Source organism: Staurois parvus, unplaced genomic scaffold (assembly GCF_062004578.1).
Source record: "Staurois parvus isolate SC_StPar_1 unplaced genomic scaffold, SC_StPar_1.0 ptg000682l, whole genome shotgun sequence".
NCBI lineage: Eukaryota > Metazoa > Chordata > Amphibia > Anura > Ranidae > Staurois > Staurois parvus.
The window spans coordinates 7,904,653-7,924,612 of record NW_028318478.1 but is presented as its reverse complement, the minus strand read 5'-3'; the positions used below and the strand labels follow the sequence as shown (position 1 = coordinate 7,924,612).

At 42.8% G+C, this 19,960-nt stretch overlaps 1 protein-coding gene across 1 annotated transcript in view; it reads right to left on the bottom strand.

The window, feature by feature from the left end:
• The window catches only part of TRPM1 (transient receptor potential cation channel subfamily M member 1), a 224,436-nt gene extending 204,765 nt beyond the window's left edge, over positions 1 to 19,671 (bottom strand). Inside the window, exon 1 of the mRNA XM_089652440.1 lies at positions 19,540 to 19,671. Coding sequence (XP_089508566.1) covers positions 19,540 to 19,671 — 132 coding nt within the window. The remainder of the gene's footprint in view (positions 1 to 19,539) is intronic.
• Between the last annotated feature and the right edge of the window lie 289 nt (positions 19,672 to 19,960).

The window sequence follows — 19,960 nt, the reverse complement described above, 5'->3', positions numbered from 1 at the left end:
AGATTTCTGCCAGGAAGCTGATGAGAGCAGAGGAACAACGCAGCATACACTGCAATATCACAGGCCTGTTGGAGAGACATTTGTTCTGTTCAGAATCACCAGCGGATGCAAAGCAGACCCGGGTCGGTAAGAACGTGCACGCACCTCATTTCAGTGTTGGCGCCTATAGACTGCGACCAAGCCTATAGTTAGTTAGGGTCTCTGTTTGTGTCAGGCCACAAGTGTTGTTACTGATTATTGGAAGGACTCCACAACTTAAAGTGACATTTCACATTGGAGAGCTGATAAAATCCTACAAACTCAAGCCAGACTGGCGTTTTGCTCAGAAGGAATACTCAGGCACATGCTACAGGACGAGTTATGGGAGGGGGAATACTGTAGATTTGTGTAAGATTGTAAGCTGTTGTGCTGCACCGCAGGCTAGCCCATACCGTACACCCATACACTGATTCCTGCTCTTTTAGGGTAATAACAGGTAAGGTGTGGAAGCTTATTTGTGCCCGCCAGTAGGTAAATTACTACACTTTCTACCTTCATCCATCAGAAGGCGCCATGCTGTGCAGCACAAGGGTCTCAGCCTTTGGGCTGGGTGTATGTAAATTTATTGTATGTTTCCAGCATTTGTGGTTGTGTTTATTTGCCACATCTAAGTAAAATTCTGTTGTGGCAAAAGCTGGTGTTGAGGTTGCTTTCCTCGTTTGTGACTTCACTGTATCCTGGGGAGCCCATCCCGGTACACGGCTTACACCAGTGCCACCAAAAAAGCCCAGTGAGGCATGTCAAAGTGTTGTTGGGCATATTGTAAGTATTGTAAGCAGCCTTTTTATGCTGATGATGTTCTTTGAAGAATGTACACACACATGCTAAACTAGATAAGGGAAAGATCTCTTATTCTTAATAACAGAAACCCAAAGCAGCAAGTCAAAATGTACAATGTGGAAGTCATATCAGTAAGAAAAAAGTTGATTGATGACTATGGGTTAGTGCACGGGTTAGTCCACCAAACATATACCATATTTTTCACTCCGTAAGACGTACTTTCCCCCCCAAAAAAATGGGGGATAATGTCTGTGCATCTTATGGAGCAAATACAGAGCAGCCAGCCTGGTATTCCCGCCGCCGCCGTCTTAGAATACCGGACCAGCCGCTCGACTCTTCTGTGCATCAAAACCTGCTCCTCGGTCCTACCTGTTCCTCGGTCCAGCTGTGTCCTCACTGTCTTCTCTCCTCAGCATCGGCATGTTTAGTGTGGGCACCCGGTTGTGACAGTTTGCAGCTTCCCCAAAGGTCCGCAGTCTCTGGTCATCTCCTGTACTATGTCCGTAATCTCTGCTCATCTCCTGTACTATGTCTCTGGTCATCTCCTGTGCTGTGTGCGCAGTCTCTGGTCATCTCCTGTACTCTGTCCACAGTCTCTGGTCATCTCCTGTACTATGTCTGCAGTCTCTGGTCATCTCCTGCACTGTGTCTGCAGTCTCTGGTCATCTCCTGTACTGTGTCTGCAGTCTCCGGTCATCTCCTGTACTGTGTCCGCAGTCTCTGGTCATCTCCTGTACTGTGTCCGCAGTCTCTGGTCATCTCCGCAGTCTCTGGTCATCTCTTGTACTGTGTTCTCAGTCTCTGGTCATCTCCTGTACTGTGTCTGCAGTCTCTGGTCATCTCCCGTACTGTGTCCGCAGTCTCTGGTCATCTCCGCAGTCTCTGGTCATCTCTTGTACTGTGTTCTCAGTCTCTGGTCATCTCCTGTACTGTGTCCGCAGTCTCTGGTCATCCCCTGTACTATGTCCGCAGTCTCTAGTCATCTCCTGTACTATGTCTGCAGTCTCTGGTCATCTCCTGTACTATGTCTGCAGTCTCTGGTCATCTCCTGTACTGTGTCCGCAGTCTCTGGTCATCACCTGTACTGTGTCCGCAGTCTCTGGTCATCTCCTGTACTGTGTCCGCAGTCTCTGGTCATCTCCTGTACTGTGTCCGCAGTCTCTGGTTATCTCCTGTACTATGTCGGCAGTCTCTGGTCATTTCCTGAACTATGTCCGCAGTCTCTGGTCATCTCCTGTACTGTGTTCGCAGTCTCTGGTTATCTCCTGTACTATGTCTGCAGTCTCTGGTCATTTCCTGAACTATGTCCGCAGTCTCTGGTCATCTCCTGTACTATGTTCGCAGTCTCTGGTCATTTCCTGTACTATGTCTGCACTTCATTGGTTCAGAATATTTTTTTTCTTGTTTTCCTCCTCTAAAACGAAGGTGCGTCTTATGGAGCAAAAAATACGGTATATGTAATCAAGTAACACTTAAAATCTCCCATGAATCCCCTCATGAGTTCCACCTTCTTTGCAAACCACTGCAAAAATCAGCCTCTTACCAAAAAGAGAGACCCCAGACCATAGGAGGTCTAAAAGTGCTTGACTGCCTGAGGACTTTTGCAGCAATCATGCACAGAGATCGGGAACCACGGGATCCACAAGCAGGGATAACTTATGGCCAACACCTCCACTCAGCATTTGTCATAATTTCAGTAAAAGGCAAAGTATAAAGGTCAAGTGGCCACTGTTTGCAGTGGTAAGATGTGGGCCTGTTTTCATGTACATTATATTATTTACATTACTTTGATTTCAGTATAATGAAAATAACAAAGTCGATCTCACAAAAGGGCACATTGGCAGCAAGAGCCCCATATTAGCTTTTATAATGGCAGAACTTATCCAATACTCGTAAAATATTGTCACACTGGCAACACTCTAAACTCTTGCTTTCAGTAGGTAAAGGTTTTAGCCATCTATCTATTAATCACATGAAAGCAGATATTAAGTTATATTAATCCACACCAGCTGTTAGCTCTTTTGCTGTGCCATTATCAGAGATTAATCTTTGGGCAGCTCGACTGCCTTTTTCAAGCTGCCTCTAAGTACACATCAACATTTTGCATAACATCCAGCTGAAGTCTTTTTGAGCTACTTCTGCACACTCTGCTCTCGTAACATGTTATACAACATGGTAACTATAGTCTAGTCCAGGGGTCTGCAACCTTTAAGACATAAAGAGCCACTTGGACCCGTTTCCGAAGGGAAAAAAAGACTGGGAGCCGCAAAACCATTGCAACATTTAAAACAAATCCGACACTGCATATATTGCAAAAAGCGCTCTGGTCATGAAGGGGGTTTAAGGGCCCAGTAAGCAAAGGGTTAATCAGGGCCACAGTGTATCGTCATAATCACAATCATAGCCTTAGGTCAGTGGTGGGCAACCTTTTTTTTCAGCTGAGCCAAATCTCGCCAAAACCACGATTGAAATTTATTTTGAGAGCCACATTTTTAAAACTGAAAATACATCCCCCATATAGTAATTCATCCCCCATAGTAATTCATCCCCCATATAGTAATTCATCCCCCATAGTAATTCATCCCCCATATAGTAATTCATCCCCCATATAGTAATTCATCCCCCATAATAATTCATCCCCCATATAGTAATTCATCCCCCATAGTAATTCATCCCCCATATAGTAATTCATCCCCCATAGTAATTCATCCCCCACATAGTAATTCATCCCCCATATAGTAATTCATCCCCCATAGTAATTCATCCCCCATATAGTAATTCATCCCCCATAGTAATTCATCCTCCATATAGTAATTCATCCCCCATATAGTAATTCATCCCCCATAGTAATTCATTCCCCATATAGTAATTCATCCCCCATATAGTAATTCATCCCCCATAGTAATTCATCCCCCATATAGTAATTCATCCCCCCTATAGTAATTAATTCCCCATATTGTGTCAATTCACTTACCTTTGCTCCGCGCGTTCCTCTCGCCGTGTTCCCGCGCCGTTCCGGTCTTCAGGGCGGACTGTGAGAGGAGAGGAGTTCGTCACGCTGCCCCGCCTACATCCTGACAGCCAATGTTTGCCACGCTCCGCGGGCCGGATTAAAAGGTCTGCCGGGCCGTAGTTTGCCCATTGCTGGGCTAGCTGCAGAGTCCTGACTTTTGGGGCGGCCGCCCGAGAGGAGGGAGGGGAGCGGGCGCCCGGCACACAGAAGAGCCGCATTAAAATGTGTAAAGAGCCGCGGTTTGCCGACCACTGAGCTACGGCAACCCTATTGCCTGTCACCTGGTGGGCAGTGTGCTCTGGAGCCGCAGCAAAGGTGAAAAAGAGCCGCATGCGGCTCTGGAGCCGTGGGTTGCCGACACCCGGTCTAATCCATATCAACACAATGAATTATTGTTATTTTATACATTTTCATTCATCCAGGACTGTATATCAGGAATCCTAAATAAGTAAGTAAATATACTAGATTACCACAATTTAGCAATGGCAATAAATAAACTTGAATGCTTTGCCATTCTCAACCTATGTTCTACCACAAGTGACCAATGCTATTTCAAGAGTAATGTGATTAAAGCAAAACTATACTGTATTTGTGCACCACAAGCCAAAAACGCTCTTTAATTTATTTGGTATTCAAATCAAACTCTCCCTCCATCCATGTCTCCATGCTTTATTTTGCTAAGAAATCACTTTGAAAAACATCCCCTAGCATTTCTGGCTGAGGCCATCTTGAGCAAGGGCAGATGATTCATGTAGCATTTACTTCCTGGAATCCACCTGCCCTTAGCTCAGGCATACAGGCAGGAGGGTGTGCTTGGCTCAGATAACCCCTCCTTCCCTCCTGAAGACTCTTGGGATGTATGCCTAGGCATGGAAACTAGGAAGTACAGGTGAAACTCGAAAAATTAGAATATCATGCAAAAGTTCATTTATTTCAGTAATGCATTTTAAAAGGTGAAACTGATATATGAGATAGACTCATTACATGCAAAGCAAGATAGTTCAAGCCGTGATTTGTCATAATTGTGATGATTATGGCTTACAGCTCATGAAAACCCCAAATCCACAATCTCAGAAAATTAGAATATTACATGCAATCAATAAAACAAGGATTGTACATAGAACAATATCAGACCTCTGAAAAGTATAAGCATGCATATGTACTCAGTACTTGGTTTGGGCCCCTTTTGCAGCAATTACTGCCTCAATGCGGTGTGGCATGGAAGCTATCAGCCTGTGGCACTGCTGAGGTGTTATGGAAGACCAGATGCTTCAATAGCGGCCTTCAGCTCTTCTGCATTGTTTGGTTTCATGTCTCTCATCTTTCTCTTGGCAATGCCCCATAGATTCTCTCTGGGGTTCAGGTCAGGCGAGTTTGCTGGCCAATCAAACACAGTAATCCCACGGTCATTGAACCAGGTTTTGGTGCATTTGGCAGTGTGGGCAGGTGCCAAGTCCTGCTGGAAAATGAAGTCAGCATCCCCATAAAGCTTGTCTGCGGAAGGAAGCATGAAGTGCTCCAAAATCTCCTGGTAGACGGCTGCGTTGACCCTGGACTTAATAAAGCACAGTGGACAACACCAGCAGATGACATGGCTTCCCAAATCAACACAGACTCAAAATCAACATTGGAAACATCACTGGGCGGTATACATCCAGGGACGGTGCTTCCACTAGGCGATCGGAAGCGGAAGGTGTCCTCCCTCCCTCCCTCCCTGTAGTCTTTTGGGACACGTGATAGGTCCCAGAAGACTATAGGACCATTCATGAAGCGCAGCACTACTTGCGCATGCGCAGTGGGTACCCAGCTGTGAAGCTGCAAGCTATCACAGCCAGGTGCCCACACTGAAGATGCCGGCTTCCTGGAATACAGGACGGCTGGTGACAGCTGCAGGGGACACACCGCGGGACTGAGGGACAGGTAAGTGGCTGTTTTTTAAAAGTCAGCAGCTACAGTTTTTGTAGCTGCTGACTTTTATTTTTTGACAGCGCGAGTGGAATTCCACTTTAGGTGTTTGGGATAGAATATATAAGCAAAAGGGATGGAAATACAATTCAGTTATGATTCCTTTGGCGGAAACGAAGTAGTTGCCTCTGGGGAAGGATAATATTTCTGGGAAATAAATTAAAGATAAGAATGCACGTTTGAAGGATATACTGAATAAGGGGAAATTGCACACATTTTCAGACTTTATTAAGATTTATTTTTCACATTAGATGAGTGGCGGTATGTCCAATTAGGTTATTTTGTCTCAATGCTTCCATAACCATTAAGGACGTCGAGGATCTGTATCCATTTGAAAAACTGGTGAATGTAACTAAAGTTCCTAAACAAGGCACCTCCAGGATTTATAAGATTCTTATGGCTATGGAGGGTACCGATCCTCTCCAGTTCTTGGAAAAATGGGAAACAGGAGCTTGGAACAAAATTGAACGAGCAACAAAAGCAACAAAAGAAAAAAATATTTAAACACATGAGGTGATGAATATGAACACAGCTGAAATGAATTACAAATGTTTGGCTAGATCAGGGGTAAGCAACCTGCAGCTCTCTAGCTGTTGTGGAACTACATTTCCCATGAGACATTACAAAACTGACAGTTACAGCCATGACTTGCAGAGGCATGATGGAACTTGTAGTCCTGCAACAGCTGGAGAGCCGCAGGTTGCCTACCCCTGCACTTGGCAAACTAGAAGGCCGCCTAGGGCGCACTGCCACCTAGCGGCACCTGGGAGCAGCACAGGCTGTCATTCTGTCCATGTGGGATGCCGCCACATCATGAATGATCCTTCACCTGAGAGGAGGGGTGGTAGAGGGGAGAAGAAAAGACTGAGGAAGATGCTGGGTTTCTGGGGCCAGTGTAGCATCTGAGCTACCGCTCCTTTCAGTGTTCCTCTCAGACTCAGTTCCTTACTGCAAGCCGGCTGTGATAACAAGGATTTCATTAGTTACAGTGGACCTTCACTCTCCACTTTAGCTCCTGGACTTCATCCTCCTTCCACAATGTAAATTCTCATTTTTTTATTTTATGGTTTGTTTATTTATTTATTTGTCTGGCATTACCTAGGTAATAATGATGTTTCCCTGCTCCCCCAGCCTGCTGAGATTACCCCAACCAATATTATAGGGGGCTGCGGGAGAAGGGATACACAGTACACAGTATGTGGAGCTACAGCACATCATCAGTGCTGCCTGTATGTCCCTGGACCAAGATGGGATTGCAGGGCCTGGGATGTGGCACTTGAGCAGCAGATTGCAGCAGGACAATGCTGGATCTGCTGGGAAGGTGAGTATTTGAATCAAGGACCAAGCTGCACAACAGGTAAGAAAAAGGGGAGGGGTAAAAAAAAAACAGAGGGGCAGGTGAAGTTCCTGTTTAGGGAGATGGCTGAGCCCCTGCTTTTGGGGCTCTAAGTTCTTTTTTTATACTTGTTCCCATATTCATGGTTCCTAATTCTTGTAGACCTCAATTGGAGTCAACCCGGCAGTCAAATTTGTGCCATCCTGACTGCTCATTGACATAATTGACCGGTACTGTACATCCCTGATCATGGGCAGTCCTCAGTATCTTCCTGTAACCCTCAGGACTGCACAAGCAAAGGGCCAGCCGTTGCTGTTGAAGACACCACTGTACAGACCATGATGGCTCTGATGTGATTAGCGGAGCCACTGCTTGTGTCTGTTTCCTGACTTCAATTACATGAAAAAAGAGTTTCACACTACATTGTAATGGATAAGTTCACAACAAATTTGAAGAAATCATTATTTCAATAGCCACTTCAGGAGGGCAGCTGAAGGCACCGGAGATGTACTTCAATGCGCTCATGATTTAAATTTTTAGATGGAGATGGTTTTAGTGTTGGATATTCCCACAGGTTAATTTTAAGGTACAGTATATCAAATTCAAATGAACAAGATTGAACGTGGCAGAAATAATTTTTAGCTTTTACAATTTATGCGCATACTGTGAAGTAATCAGCAATTTTGGTTCCATTTAATAATTATTTAACAAAGGGCACAGCTGTTCGAAGGCTGCAGAAAAGCTACTCGGACTCTGGACATTATTCTGTGTCGGGATACTGCAGAGAATGTTTCGACATGCTCTTACTAATACTCTAACAATAATCTGGACTTGCAGAATATGTGATTTTATGATTGAACTGCTATATTTGCAAGCTTTAAAAAGGTGACAGGTGTCTGCAGTTGAGCAATATAATATGAATCTAAGGGCTCGTTCACACTTGACTGTTTTTCCAACTCTTGCCAAATGCCCCTATAGCATTTGACAAGCGTTGGTCTGGCATTTGCGGAGCGTTAAAAACGGCTTAGCAGCGGTTGCTAGGCGTTTGCCAAGCATTAAAAACGCCCCACAATTGCCTATAATGAAGTTTGAATGGTCTTAACGCTCCACAAACGCCCCGCAATCACGTCGCAACGCCGGCCGGGCGTTTGCGGAGTGGCACCATAGACCTGAATAGAAGGTTTCAACTCCTCCTAACTCAACCAGAGGCGTCCGTTTTGCTGCAATGTGATGCAACGCGACGCTAACGCTCCCGTTTGAACAGCACCATGTGCTGCAATGTCCAGAATTTTCCCAGGCATTTGGGAAACGGTAAAAACGCTTCCCAAACATCTGTCTGCCGCTTGCTAACAAGGCTAGTGTGAACGTAGCCTAATAGGTGTCCCAGCCTTAACCTTCACCAAATAAAATAGAGACATTGGTAAATTTATTTACTAAGGAACGAGTACAATGTCTCATATTAACCATTTATAAATGGTTAAAACTGGTATGATTGCATATAATTGACAGAAGATGATATGTGTTTGTTGCTAAAGGCTGCCTGTAGAGATCAGTGAATCAAGCTGCAGAGTTCAAGAATTAAAAGGGATGATTTTGAGCCAGTGCAGATTTATGAATGTTACCTGGTCCACAGGAATTTAACTGGCTAGGAATTTCATTCTTTTTTTTTTTTTTTTTTTACTTTTTTTGGCCTCATGAAATAAATAGGACCTAATTTTTAAGTTCTAAGTCTTAAGTGCAGTAACTCAATGCAACCAGTTGGAATGTTTTTACTGATATAAATTTTACTGCATTCCATAATGTAACTTCTAGTTGGTTCATTTCTTAATTAGCTAATAAAGGTGATGTAAACCCTAAAAAAAATTACATTTAGTTTGCTAAAGCAATGTGTATCATAAACAATTGTCATTTTGTCTCTATAAAAACACTTGCTTTTACCTTTGTTGCATGCCAGTGTTGCTGATCTCTTGCAGCCACTTTCTATTGACATGCAAGTGATCCAGCAATAGCTGCATGACATTTCTTAGGGTGGTGTCATGATGCTAACTAGGGATGGGAAAAAACAGCCCTGGGTTTGGTTCAAGCAGGGTTCAAAGGAGTTTGGATGCCCAAGCAGAACCCCACAAATCAATGGAAGACAAATCTGTCAAATCAAAAATGCCCATTTTCTGGGCTAATTGGCAAAGGTTTTTAATAAATAACTTGGGTGTGCTGCCAATTTTTTTTCAATTCCATGTGGCTGGGAGCAGTGATTTTTTTTAAAATGCTTAAAGTGAAACATTAAAGTGCCAAATTCCTTTAAATAACATGCCTGGGCAGCACCCTAATTCTGCCTGTCTATGTGATGTAAGTAAAGTGGCACTGACATTTTTTAAAAGTGTTTTAAATTACACATTATATTTCTCTACTGGCCTTTTCAAAAAAATAAATGGCACACAGATCCATCCAGAGGACCCCAAAATACACAGTAGACATAAGTTATGCTATGTATATTGGGGCACCTTTGAAGTGGTGTGTGTGTGTTGTTTATTTAAAAAAATGAATCTGTCAATGAAATATCATTTTCCAGCAATTTAAATGGTATAATGTTTTTTTCTTTCTATAGTGCACATCCTACAGTCACATCCTACAGCAAGAATACCAAAATAATTGCATAGATCCTTTGCGTCTCATATGGATTTTAAAGGGGTACCCCACACAAAAAGAAATTGTTTGAGGTCCCACAGGAAATCCATTCCAGACCATTGAGTCTGGAATAGGTTTTAAGGGGGATCCTTTTCACCACAACCCTGGCTCAATGGTTGTGGAGGTCCACAGGTGGTGGGCTTATTGGAATTTGGGAGCCCCTGGACCCCCAAATACCACCCTTCCCACGTTTGTGAATAAGTAAGGGTTACAATGTACCTATACTCATTAACAAAAAAAATGTAATCTAGAAATGAAAAAACACCCAAACATTTGTCAAGCATTTAAAAAAAAAAATTAAAATAATAAAAGTCCCTTCCTGTAACTCCATCATCAATCCAAATGCCCGCCGACCACTGTCTCACTGAAAGAAAAAACCTGATAGATCTCACTAAGCTGTCATCAGATATGTATGGGAAGTGGCAGGGATAGTGGTGACATCAATGACTAAATGTGGCCATGGCTATATTTGGTCAATGTCATTATGTGATGTCATCACTAGCCCTGCCCCTTTGTTTAAATGACTAAGGATTCCTGGCCACGTAAGTCAACAGTGTTGGTGGAGTCATGGTTGCTAGGAATGTGGCTGACGATAGCACCCACCCCTTCCCTTAGCATCCATTGATGGAAAAAGCAGTCATATACTGTATAGAGGCGGTATAAATACCACTTCTATGTATAACTAATTTGCCCAAATGCCTGAACAAAGCATACCTCATATTTGATGTTTCCATCAAAAACCTGTGTGATAGGGTGACAACGCAAAAGTAAAATTGGGAAACAGTGATGAAACATTGTCACCCTATAATACGAAGTGCTTAAAATACCTTTATTATAATAATATCTACACATATAAAATTATTTGAAAAACTTTTAAAATTAAATAAACATTTTAAAGCTTAGACAAGCTCTTAATTGAATTAAGATTTAGAAAAAAAAAATTAAAACAAGACATAAAACTTCTCTTGAAGGTATCAAACTAACACATGGGTACAGACATATAGGCTGACATCTTGATATTCTTAGCTAAGCTTCTAGAAGTAAGTAGGTGGAGGTGAGGAGGGGCTAATCTGCATATTTATGGGAGTCTGAACAATCCTAGGCTGGAGGCCTGACAGTGTGGCAGCCCATAAATATGACATAACTATGACAGAGCCAGAGCAAAGGAGTCAAGTGGAAGATGGACTGGTGATGTGCTCCTGTGTAGACTGGGAGGGGGCCCAGGAGAAGAGGAGTTCTGCCTCCAGGCTGGAGGTTGGAGGAAAGAGGAAAGCTGAAGGGAGGAGTTCCACTGCCCTGCAGTCCACCGTGGAAGTACAGCCTGCGTAGCTTGGAGAAGAACCAGCCCAGCAGAAGGCATGAAAGCAGTTCTATCCATAGCTGCAGGACAAGGACAGTATGAGTACCTCTACACCCCCAGGGCCTCTAATAGAGAGCTCTGCTGGATGCAAGTTCTTGGCAAGTCTTCAGGGGACAGTTCATAGCTCACCCAATCCCTTGTCCTGGGATCAGGTACCATAGCCAGGTGGGCTGGTATTTTGTTCACTTAGGGGACTAACAGCTCCTACAAATTGGGACTTTGCTAAAGACTGTTATAATTGTGACTTGAACACAGTCAAATATCTGTCATTGTTGTAGTAGTTTAGAGAAGAAAATTGTCCTCATTTGTTGTTCTTCAATCAGGTTGGGCATCCCATAATCCTTTTACCCTATCCAAGTTAAATTCCCTAATAAGACCAAAAAACAAGCCCATGGACTGTTTCTTGTGCCTAGAAAATGTGTATTGCCTGGCTGTGTAGGAAGTAAAGGGGGACCCAAAACTAGTGGCTTTCAAGAGGGTAGCGTTTCACACCACATATACTAACCTACAGCAAAGACATATTTTATTAATGTCTGATGGAGTGTGGAGGTGTAAAATCTCTGAAAGGTTTATATTGCTGTCTGGGTGCCCACAGGATAGATTACCTCTGACTTCCTAACCCAGTGACCATACAAGATGTAAAAGGAAACCAGTCAACCAGGACAAAGACAGCAATAAAAAAAATGGCAGATATTCTAATCCTTCTCCATTCTAAAAAATACAAGTGCTATAAAACCATCTATTGAGAGAACCCCCTTACTTACTATTCTGGTGACTAAACAGGAAGTAAGGAGAACTCTCCACAATGGGGTGGCAGACAGCATAAAAATGTTGTTAACACTCATTTACACTTTACTAAGCTAAAATGAAGTCTTGGCTTCAGATGTACTGTATGAGCACAGGTCATCATTAACTGTTGTCATTTACCGTGTTACTTTGTTGAAGGCTCCATAACAGTGGACAGTGAACTTGGACTGTTAGCACACAGCTTCTAATATGATCATACTCTGAGAGACCAGGAAACTTTTCCTCTTTTCACAGGTCAAAAGCTTCTAACTATACTATAACCAATAACTGACATTGCATAAGGGATACATCTCACTAAATAAACATCCAACTACTACAATTACCTTACACTAAACTACAAAGCACCCCTATCAAATGACAAAAATTATGCACTAGATAGTGGTAAAAACAGATTTTAAATATACAAAACACACCGCATTGTTACTGATTGCATATTGTTAAATGGCCACAAGATGGCAGTGCTCTACAGCTCAGTTGTCACAGGAAATCATACAGCAATGGTAAGAATGCTGGGACTTGTATGCTGCAAGCCGGATTTCTTCATTCAGTTTAGCTGACATAGAACTCTAGATCCAAAATGTGTGAGCAAAGGGGCAGGAGCATATAAAAGGGGAAAGCCCAGGAACCCTGAGGAGAGGAGAAGACAGAGAGAGGCAGAATGTGTGTGAGAGCAGAGTGCCGATCCAGTAGGCCTCAGGCTGGATCAGATTGGCCCAGAGGATGGAAAAAGGAATTTCAAGAACGCTGATTGTACTGAGAGGCAGGATAGTCAATCCTCCATGCAAGTAGATCAGGCCTATGCTATTGGCACCACTATCTCCACGAGAAGGCAGCAAGAAAAGGTGCCCCCCCCCAGCAGCAAAGCCATTGCTTCGCACCACTATTTTGAAGGTGAGAGGGTTTCTAACCCATACCACACCACCACATGTTACGAGTTCAGTTGTTGCTGTTAAGTTCAGGATGCTTACAACACAGACTGTCACATAGAGACACGGACTCTGTAGCCCAATCAGTGCTGCGGCCTATCTACACCAGTAACCCATTTACAGTGGGGCAAAAAAGTATTTGGTCAGCCACCAATTGTGCAAGTTCTCCCACTTAAAAAGATGAGAGAGGCCTCTAATTGGCATCATAGGTAGACCTCAACTATGAGAGACAAAATGAGAAAAAAAATCTAGACAATCACATTGGCTGATTTGGAAAAAATTTATTTGCTAATTATGGTGGAAAATAAGTATTTGGTCAATATCAAAAGTTCATCTCAATACTTTGTTATATATCCTTTGTTGGCAATGACAGAGGTCAAACGTTTCCTGTAAGCCTTCACAAGGTTGGCACACACTGTTGCTGGTATGTTGGCCCATTCCTCCATGCAGATCTACTCTAGAGCAGTGATGTTTTGGGGCTGTCGCTGGGCAACACAGACTTTCAACTCCCTCCAAAGGTTTTTTATGGGTTTGAGATCTGGACACTGGCTAGGCCACTCCGGGACCTTGAAATGCTTCTTACGAAGCCACTCCTTCGTTGCCCGGCGGTACGTTTGGGATCATTGTCATGTTGGAAGACCCAGCCACTTTTCATCTTCAATGCCCTTGCAAAATCTCACGATACATGACCCCATTCATTCTGTCCTGTACATGGAAACAGCCCCAAAGCATGATGTTGCCACCCCCATGCTTCACAGTAGGTATGGTGTTCTTTGGATGCAACTCAGCATTCTCTCTCCTCCAAACATGACGAGTTGTGTTTCTACCAAACAGTTCTATTTTGGTTTCATCTGACCATATGACATTCTCCCAATCCTCTTCTGGATCATCCAAATGCTCTCTAGCAAACTTCAGACAGGCCTGGACATTTACTGACTTAAGCAGGGGGACACGTCTGGCACTGCAGGATCTGAGTCCCTGGAGGCATAGTGTATTACTGATGGTAGGCTTTGTTACGTTGGTCCCAGCTCTCTGCAGGTCATTCACTAGGTCCCCCTGTGTGGTCCTGGGATTTTTGCTCACCGTTCTTGTGATCATTTTGACCCCACAGGGTGAGATCTTGCGTGGAGCCCCAGATCGAGGGAGATTATCAGTGGTCTTGTATGTCTTCCATTTTCTAATTATTGCTCCCACAGTTGATTTGTTAACACCAAGCTGCTTGCCTATTGCAGATTCAGTCTTCCCAGCCTGGTGCAGGTCTACAATTTTGTTTCTGGTGTCCTTCGACAGCTCTTTGGTCTTCACCATAGTGGAGTTTGGAGTGTGACTGTTTGAAGTTGTGGACAGGTGTCTTTTATACTGATAACAAATTCAAACAGGTGCCATTGATTCAGGTAATGAGTGCAGGACAGAGGAGCCTCTTAAAGAAGAAGGTACAGGTCTGTGAGAGCCAGAAATCTTGCTTGTTTGTAGGTGACCAAATACTTATTTTCCACCTTAATTTTCAAATAAATTCTTTCCAAATCAGCCAATGTGATTGTCTGGATTTTTTTTTCTCATTTTGTCTCTCATAGTTGAGGTCTACCTATGATGCCAATTACAGGCCTCTCTCATCTTTTTAAGTGGGAGAACTTGCACAATTGGTGGCTGACTAAATACTTTTTTGCCCCACTGTAAGTACTGCACACAGTATATAAGCTGTAATCATTTCTGCTTGCCTGATGGGCAGGAACAGTAAAAAATAAAAGCATGTTATTTATTATATTATCTATATTCTATAAGAAGAAGCAACAAGTTCCACCAGCCAAGTCATGCACTTAAAAGGGACATGCTTCTGATAATTCTGCTCCCACCCTTTCTCAGTTGAATAATCACTATATCTTTTTTGATGCATTCAACCACCTCCCGCTCGCTGTATAGGGAAGTGACGGATGGGCAAAGGCTCTCTAGCTGTGCATGTGCGCCCCCGGGGGTGGGCAGCAAACGGTGCGGCGCTGTGTCCCACCGATCGCGGTATAGAGCCGATGACGTTGGCTCTACCATGTGATCAGCTGTGTCCAATCACGGCTGATCACATGTAAACAGGAAATGCTGGTTATTGGCAGTCCTCTCCTCATGTTGACAGCGTGTGAGGAGAGAAGAGCCAGTAAGCAGCATTCCTTAGAGGGGACATCTACACTGATAACTAGGGCACTGATCATCAGTGGCCTGATCAGTGCAGCCCCATCAGTGCTGCCGATCAATGCCCATTATTGCCACCGATCAGTGCCCATCAATGCCAGATATCAGTGCCCATCAGTAACAAATATCAGTGTCCATCAATGCCACATATCAGTGCCTATCAGAGCTGCCTTTCACTGCCCATTAGTGATGCCTATCAGTACCACCTATCAGTGCCAGTCAGTTCTGTCTATCAGTGCTGTCCTATCAATGCCACATACCGATGCCCATCAGTGCCCATCAAAAAAAATAAACAAATTTGGTTTGGGTACAGTGTTGCATGACCACGCAATTGTCATTCAAAGTGCGACAGCACTGAAAGCTGAAAATTGGCCTGGGCAGAAAGTGCCCAGTAGGCCAGTGGTAAAGTAAACTCCCAGCCTGTTGCCTTTATTAAAGGGGAACTCTGCTTGCTGTGTCACCATCTCTAAGCAAGTCACATTTCTCATAAAATAGGGACTACACCTCTACTGTGCACCAACATTAAGAGTGCCATCAAGCCAGAAGAAGATTTTTCTCCCGCATTGTGTGATAGGTTCTGTATGGGACTTTTCACTTGCCGAAACCCTCAGTTTCTGGTTACTGGGAGCCCACAAGCAAGCTAGCCTAACATTCTTGCTCTCTTTTCCATTCATTTGAGGAACATTCTCTCGGTAAAAGAGCTCTGATTAAACACTTGAGTCCTGCAGGACAATTGGGACTCAATCACTGATTCTTCGTGTGTATATTTCTGCTAATCTGACTTTATTATTTTTTTTTTATTATAAATATTTTATTCATTTTCAATACATCTCAATACACCATTAAAATTAAAAAGGCTGCAGACATTTTGGCCTAAATTTATGAAGATGTGATTTTATTGGATATGTTTTATAGCAGAAAGTAGAAAATATTGTTTTTTTTCTCAAATTTTTTGGTCTTTGCTGCTTATATAATTAAAACATTAACCACTTGCCGTCCAGAGGATTTACCCCCCTTCTTGACCAGGCCATTTTTTGCAATACGATGCTGCATTACTTTAATTGACAATAGCGCAGTCATGCAATGCTACACCCCAATGAAATTGATGTCCTTTTTTTCCCCATGAATAGAGCTTTCTTTTGCTAGTATTTGATCACCTGTGCGTTTTTTATTTTTTGCACTATAAAAAAAAAATAAAAAAAAAATATTTTTTTTACTTTTTGCTATTAAACATGGCCAGTGAAAAAAATTTTAAAAATCAAATTGTGTCATAAATTTAGGCCAAAATGTATTATGTCTTTGCTGAAAAAAATTCCAATACTTGTAAATTAATTGGTTTACATGAAAGTTATAGCGTTTACAAATGACAGTATATATATTGGAATTTTTTTTTGTACTAGTAATGGCGGCGATCAGCGACTTATAGCAGGACTGCGGCGGGCATTCTGACACTGGGGGGAACTAACTTGGTGTCACTGACATCCCCAGTGACACTAATACAGTGATCAGTGCTAATAAAAAGCACTGACACTGTACTAATTGCACTGGGCAGGAAGGGGTTAACATCTTGGGCACTCAAAGGGTTAACTGTGTGCTGTTTCACATTATGTGCTGTGTGTGTGTTTCACTGTAAGCACACTGCTTTGTATGGCTCTGATAGCAGTGTGCAGGAGCTGACAGGGGATAGAACTATATTGTTTACATACAGTTCTCTCCCCCATCGATAAAACTCGGCGATCACTGGGTGCTGGCGAGTAATCACCGTCTGGAACCCGGTGATTGACAGCCGAGACCACGAATGATGGCGCTGGTAGGGTGCGCGCACCTTACCCGGAACTGCAAAATCACGTACTGTATATATACGAGATTTTGAGCACCCGTGTCTCCCTGTGGCAATATTTCTGCTATAGGGCGGATGAGAAGCGGTTAAAAAAAAGTGGTGATAACACCAGAAGAATGCTCTATTTGTGTGAAAAAAATTAAACATTCAATTTGGGTTCAGTATTGCATGACTGACCAAGTGCTTTGTTATATGTGCTCTGTGAGTGCAATGTGGTGTTATGTGTGCTCTGTGAGTGCAGTGTGGTGTTACGTGTGCTCTGTGAGTGCAGTGTGGTGTTACGTGTGCTCTGTGAGTGCAGTGTGGTGTTATGTGTGCTCTGTGAGTGCCATGTTATGTTTGTGTGCTTTGTGAGTGCAGTGTGGTGTTACGTGTGCTCTGTGAGTGCCATGTTATGTTTGTGTGCTCTGTGAGTGCAGTGTGGTGCTATGTTTACTCTATGAGTGTAATGCTGTATTCTGTGTGCTCTAGGAGTGCAGTGCTGTATTGTGTATGCTCTGTGACTGTAGTGTTGTGTCATGTGTGCTCTGTGAGTGCAAAGCTGTGTTATGTGTGCTATGTAGGTGTAATGTGGTGTTCTGTGTGCTCTGTGAGTGCCATGTTATGTTTGTGTGCTCTGTGAGAGCAGTGTGGTGTTATGTTTACTCTATGAGTGTAATGCTGTGTTCTGTGTGCTCTAGGAGTGCAGTGCTGTATTGTGTATGCTCTGTGACTGTAGTGTTGTGTCATGTGTGCTCTGCGAGTGCAAAGCTGTGTTATGTGTGCTATGTAGGTGTAATGTGGTGTTCTGTGTGCTCTGTGAGTGCCATGTTAGGTTTGTGTGCTCTGTGAGAGCAGTGTGGTGTTATGTTTACTCTATGAGTGTAATGCTGTGTTCTGTGTGCTCTAGGAGTGCAGTGCTGTATTGTGTAAGCTCTGTGAGTGCAGTGCTGTGTTATGTGTGTACTTTGACTGTATAATGTGTGCTCTGCACATGAAATGTTGTATTATGTGTGCTGTGTGGATGCAATGTTGTATTAATGTGTGCTCTGTGACTGTAGTGTTGTGTCATGTGTGCTCTGTGAGTGCCAAGCTGTGTTATGTGTGCTATGTAGGTGTAATGTGGTGCTATGTGTACTTGTTGAGTGCAATGCTGTGTTACGTATGTTCTGTGGGTGCAATGCTGTGTTCTATGTACTGTACAAGTTTGATGCTGTATATACAGTATATGTGATCTATGTGTGTAGTACTGTTATGTGTGATCTGTAAGTGCAGTCCTGTGTGATCTTTTGATCAGTGAGTGTGTTGTGTGATCTGTGACTATAGTGCTGTGTTCTGTAATGCTGTCATATGTGTGCTCTGTGAATGTAGTTAGTTTTGATGTTTGCGATATGAGTGTAGTTCTGTGTTATGTTTGCTCTTTGAGGGCAATACAGTTTTTTTCTGTGTTCCTTTAATCTAGTGCTGTGTTGTATGTGCTCTGAGTGTAATGCTGTGCTATGTGTGCTGTGAGGCCTACAATATTGCCAAAATGCTGCGTAGATGTTGCAAATATAAGACCTGCAACAAGCACATCCTAGTACCTGCCAGAAATGATTGACAACATGCAAACATAAAGTTGTTATGTAAATCTTTGATGACCATTTTTAATTTTATTTTTTTATCTTGATATCTGTATAACCTGTGCTTAGTGTCTCGTATCTATTTTAGCAAACAGCAAATTTAATGAACTGTATTTTTGCAACCAGGGGCGGACTGACCATTTGAACACTCTGGCACTGCCCGAGGGCCCGGGGTCAGTAGGGGGCCCCATGAGATGCCCCTGGTACCTTTCATTGGCTTTTTCATAGGCTGTTTTGGGTGTAGGTGAGGACACAGGGGCCCCATGATCCCCTATTGCCCGGGGGCCCCATGAGTTGTCAGTCCGCCCCTGTTTGCAACTATAATGCTATTTTATAGTAAAATATTTGAACTATCTAATATAAGACTGTAAGCTCTCAGGAGCAGGGCCCTCCTACCCTCTTGTGTTGAATTGTATTGTAACTGTACTCTCTCCTTTTAAAATGTAAAGCGCTGCGCAAACTGTCGTCACTATATAAATTCTGAATAATAATAATTTTACAAGCCAGGTAGAACAACAGTTTCCCTGTAAGAGAGACATTTTATGGTATTCTGTACATGAAAAGAGGTTAAACTGGTTGTAACAATCAATTTATAGCCAAAATGACCGTGCTGAAGATATACATAATAATACATAAATCATGTTTATAAGTTGTACTGTTGTCTGGGTCTCATTTGTAGAAATGGAGAGTTGTTGACAGTAGATACTAAATAAGGTTCTTTGTTCATTTATAGAAACAGAATTCTATTTGATGCCTATAGGAAACTTTGACTTTTCATTTCTACATATCTCATAGATCAGCAATAATTAAAATGGTACCAAAAGCAATTTTGAAATATTAATTAAATACATCAAAAGCTATAAAAAAAATTGCATACAACTGAATGTATTCAATGGAAAGTAGACGTTTTACTTTTTATAAAAGTGAAAACTAGCAGCAAAGCTAATACTAATCGATATGGTAATTTAGAGGCATTTCAGTTGAAGTTTACAATATAAAGACGTACCTTTTGAGATCCAGAAGATGAGCCCTTTAGTGATGTGCGTTTGAAGGATCCGCTCATCCTTCGTAAAGAACCTGAGAACTTTCCTCCCCTAGATCCAACAGGTCTTTTACCCCCTTGCCCTTTCCCCTCCATGAATAATCTAGCAGCACTAGGCCATTAAGGAGAATTTTATAGTCATTCATGTAGCCTAAGCTACAGTTCCAAGGAGCTGCAGCTTAGGAGAGTGCTAGAGAACATGTCAAAGTCTAAAGAAAAAGACATGATATTTCTAATGAGAAATGCCAGAGTAGAATAGGCATAGCTAGCAGGGAATAAGCTATCATGGAGAGGGAACAAACTGAGCAACACATGGGTACTGACTGCTGCATCCCAACCCCCCTTGCTACAGCCTCTATAATCAGGCTTAATGCACGCAGCTCGA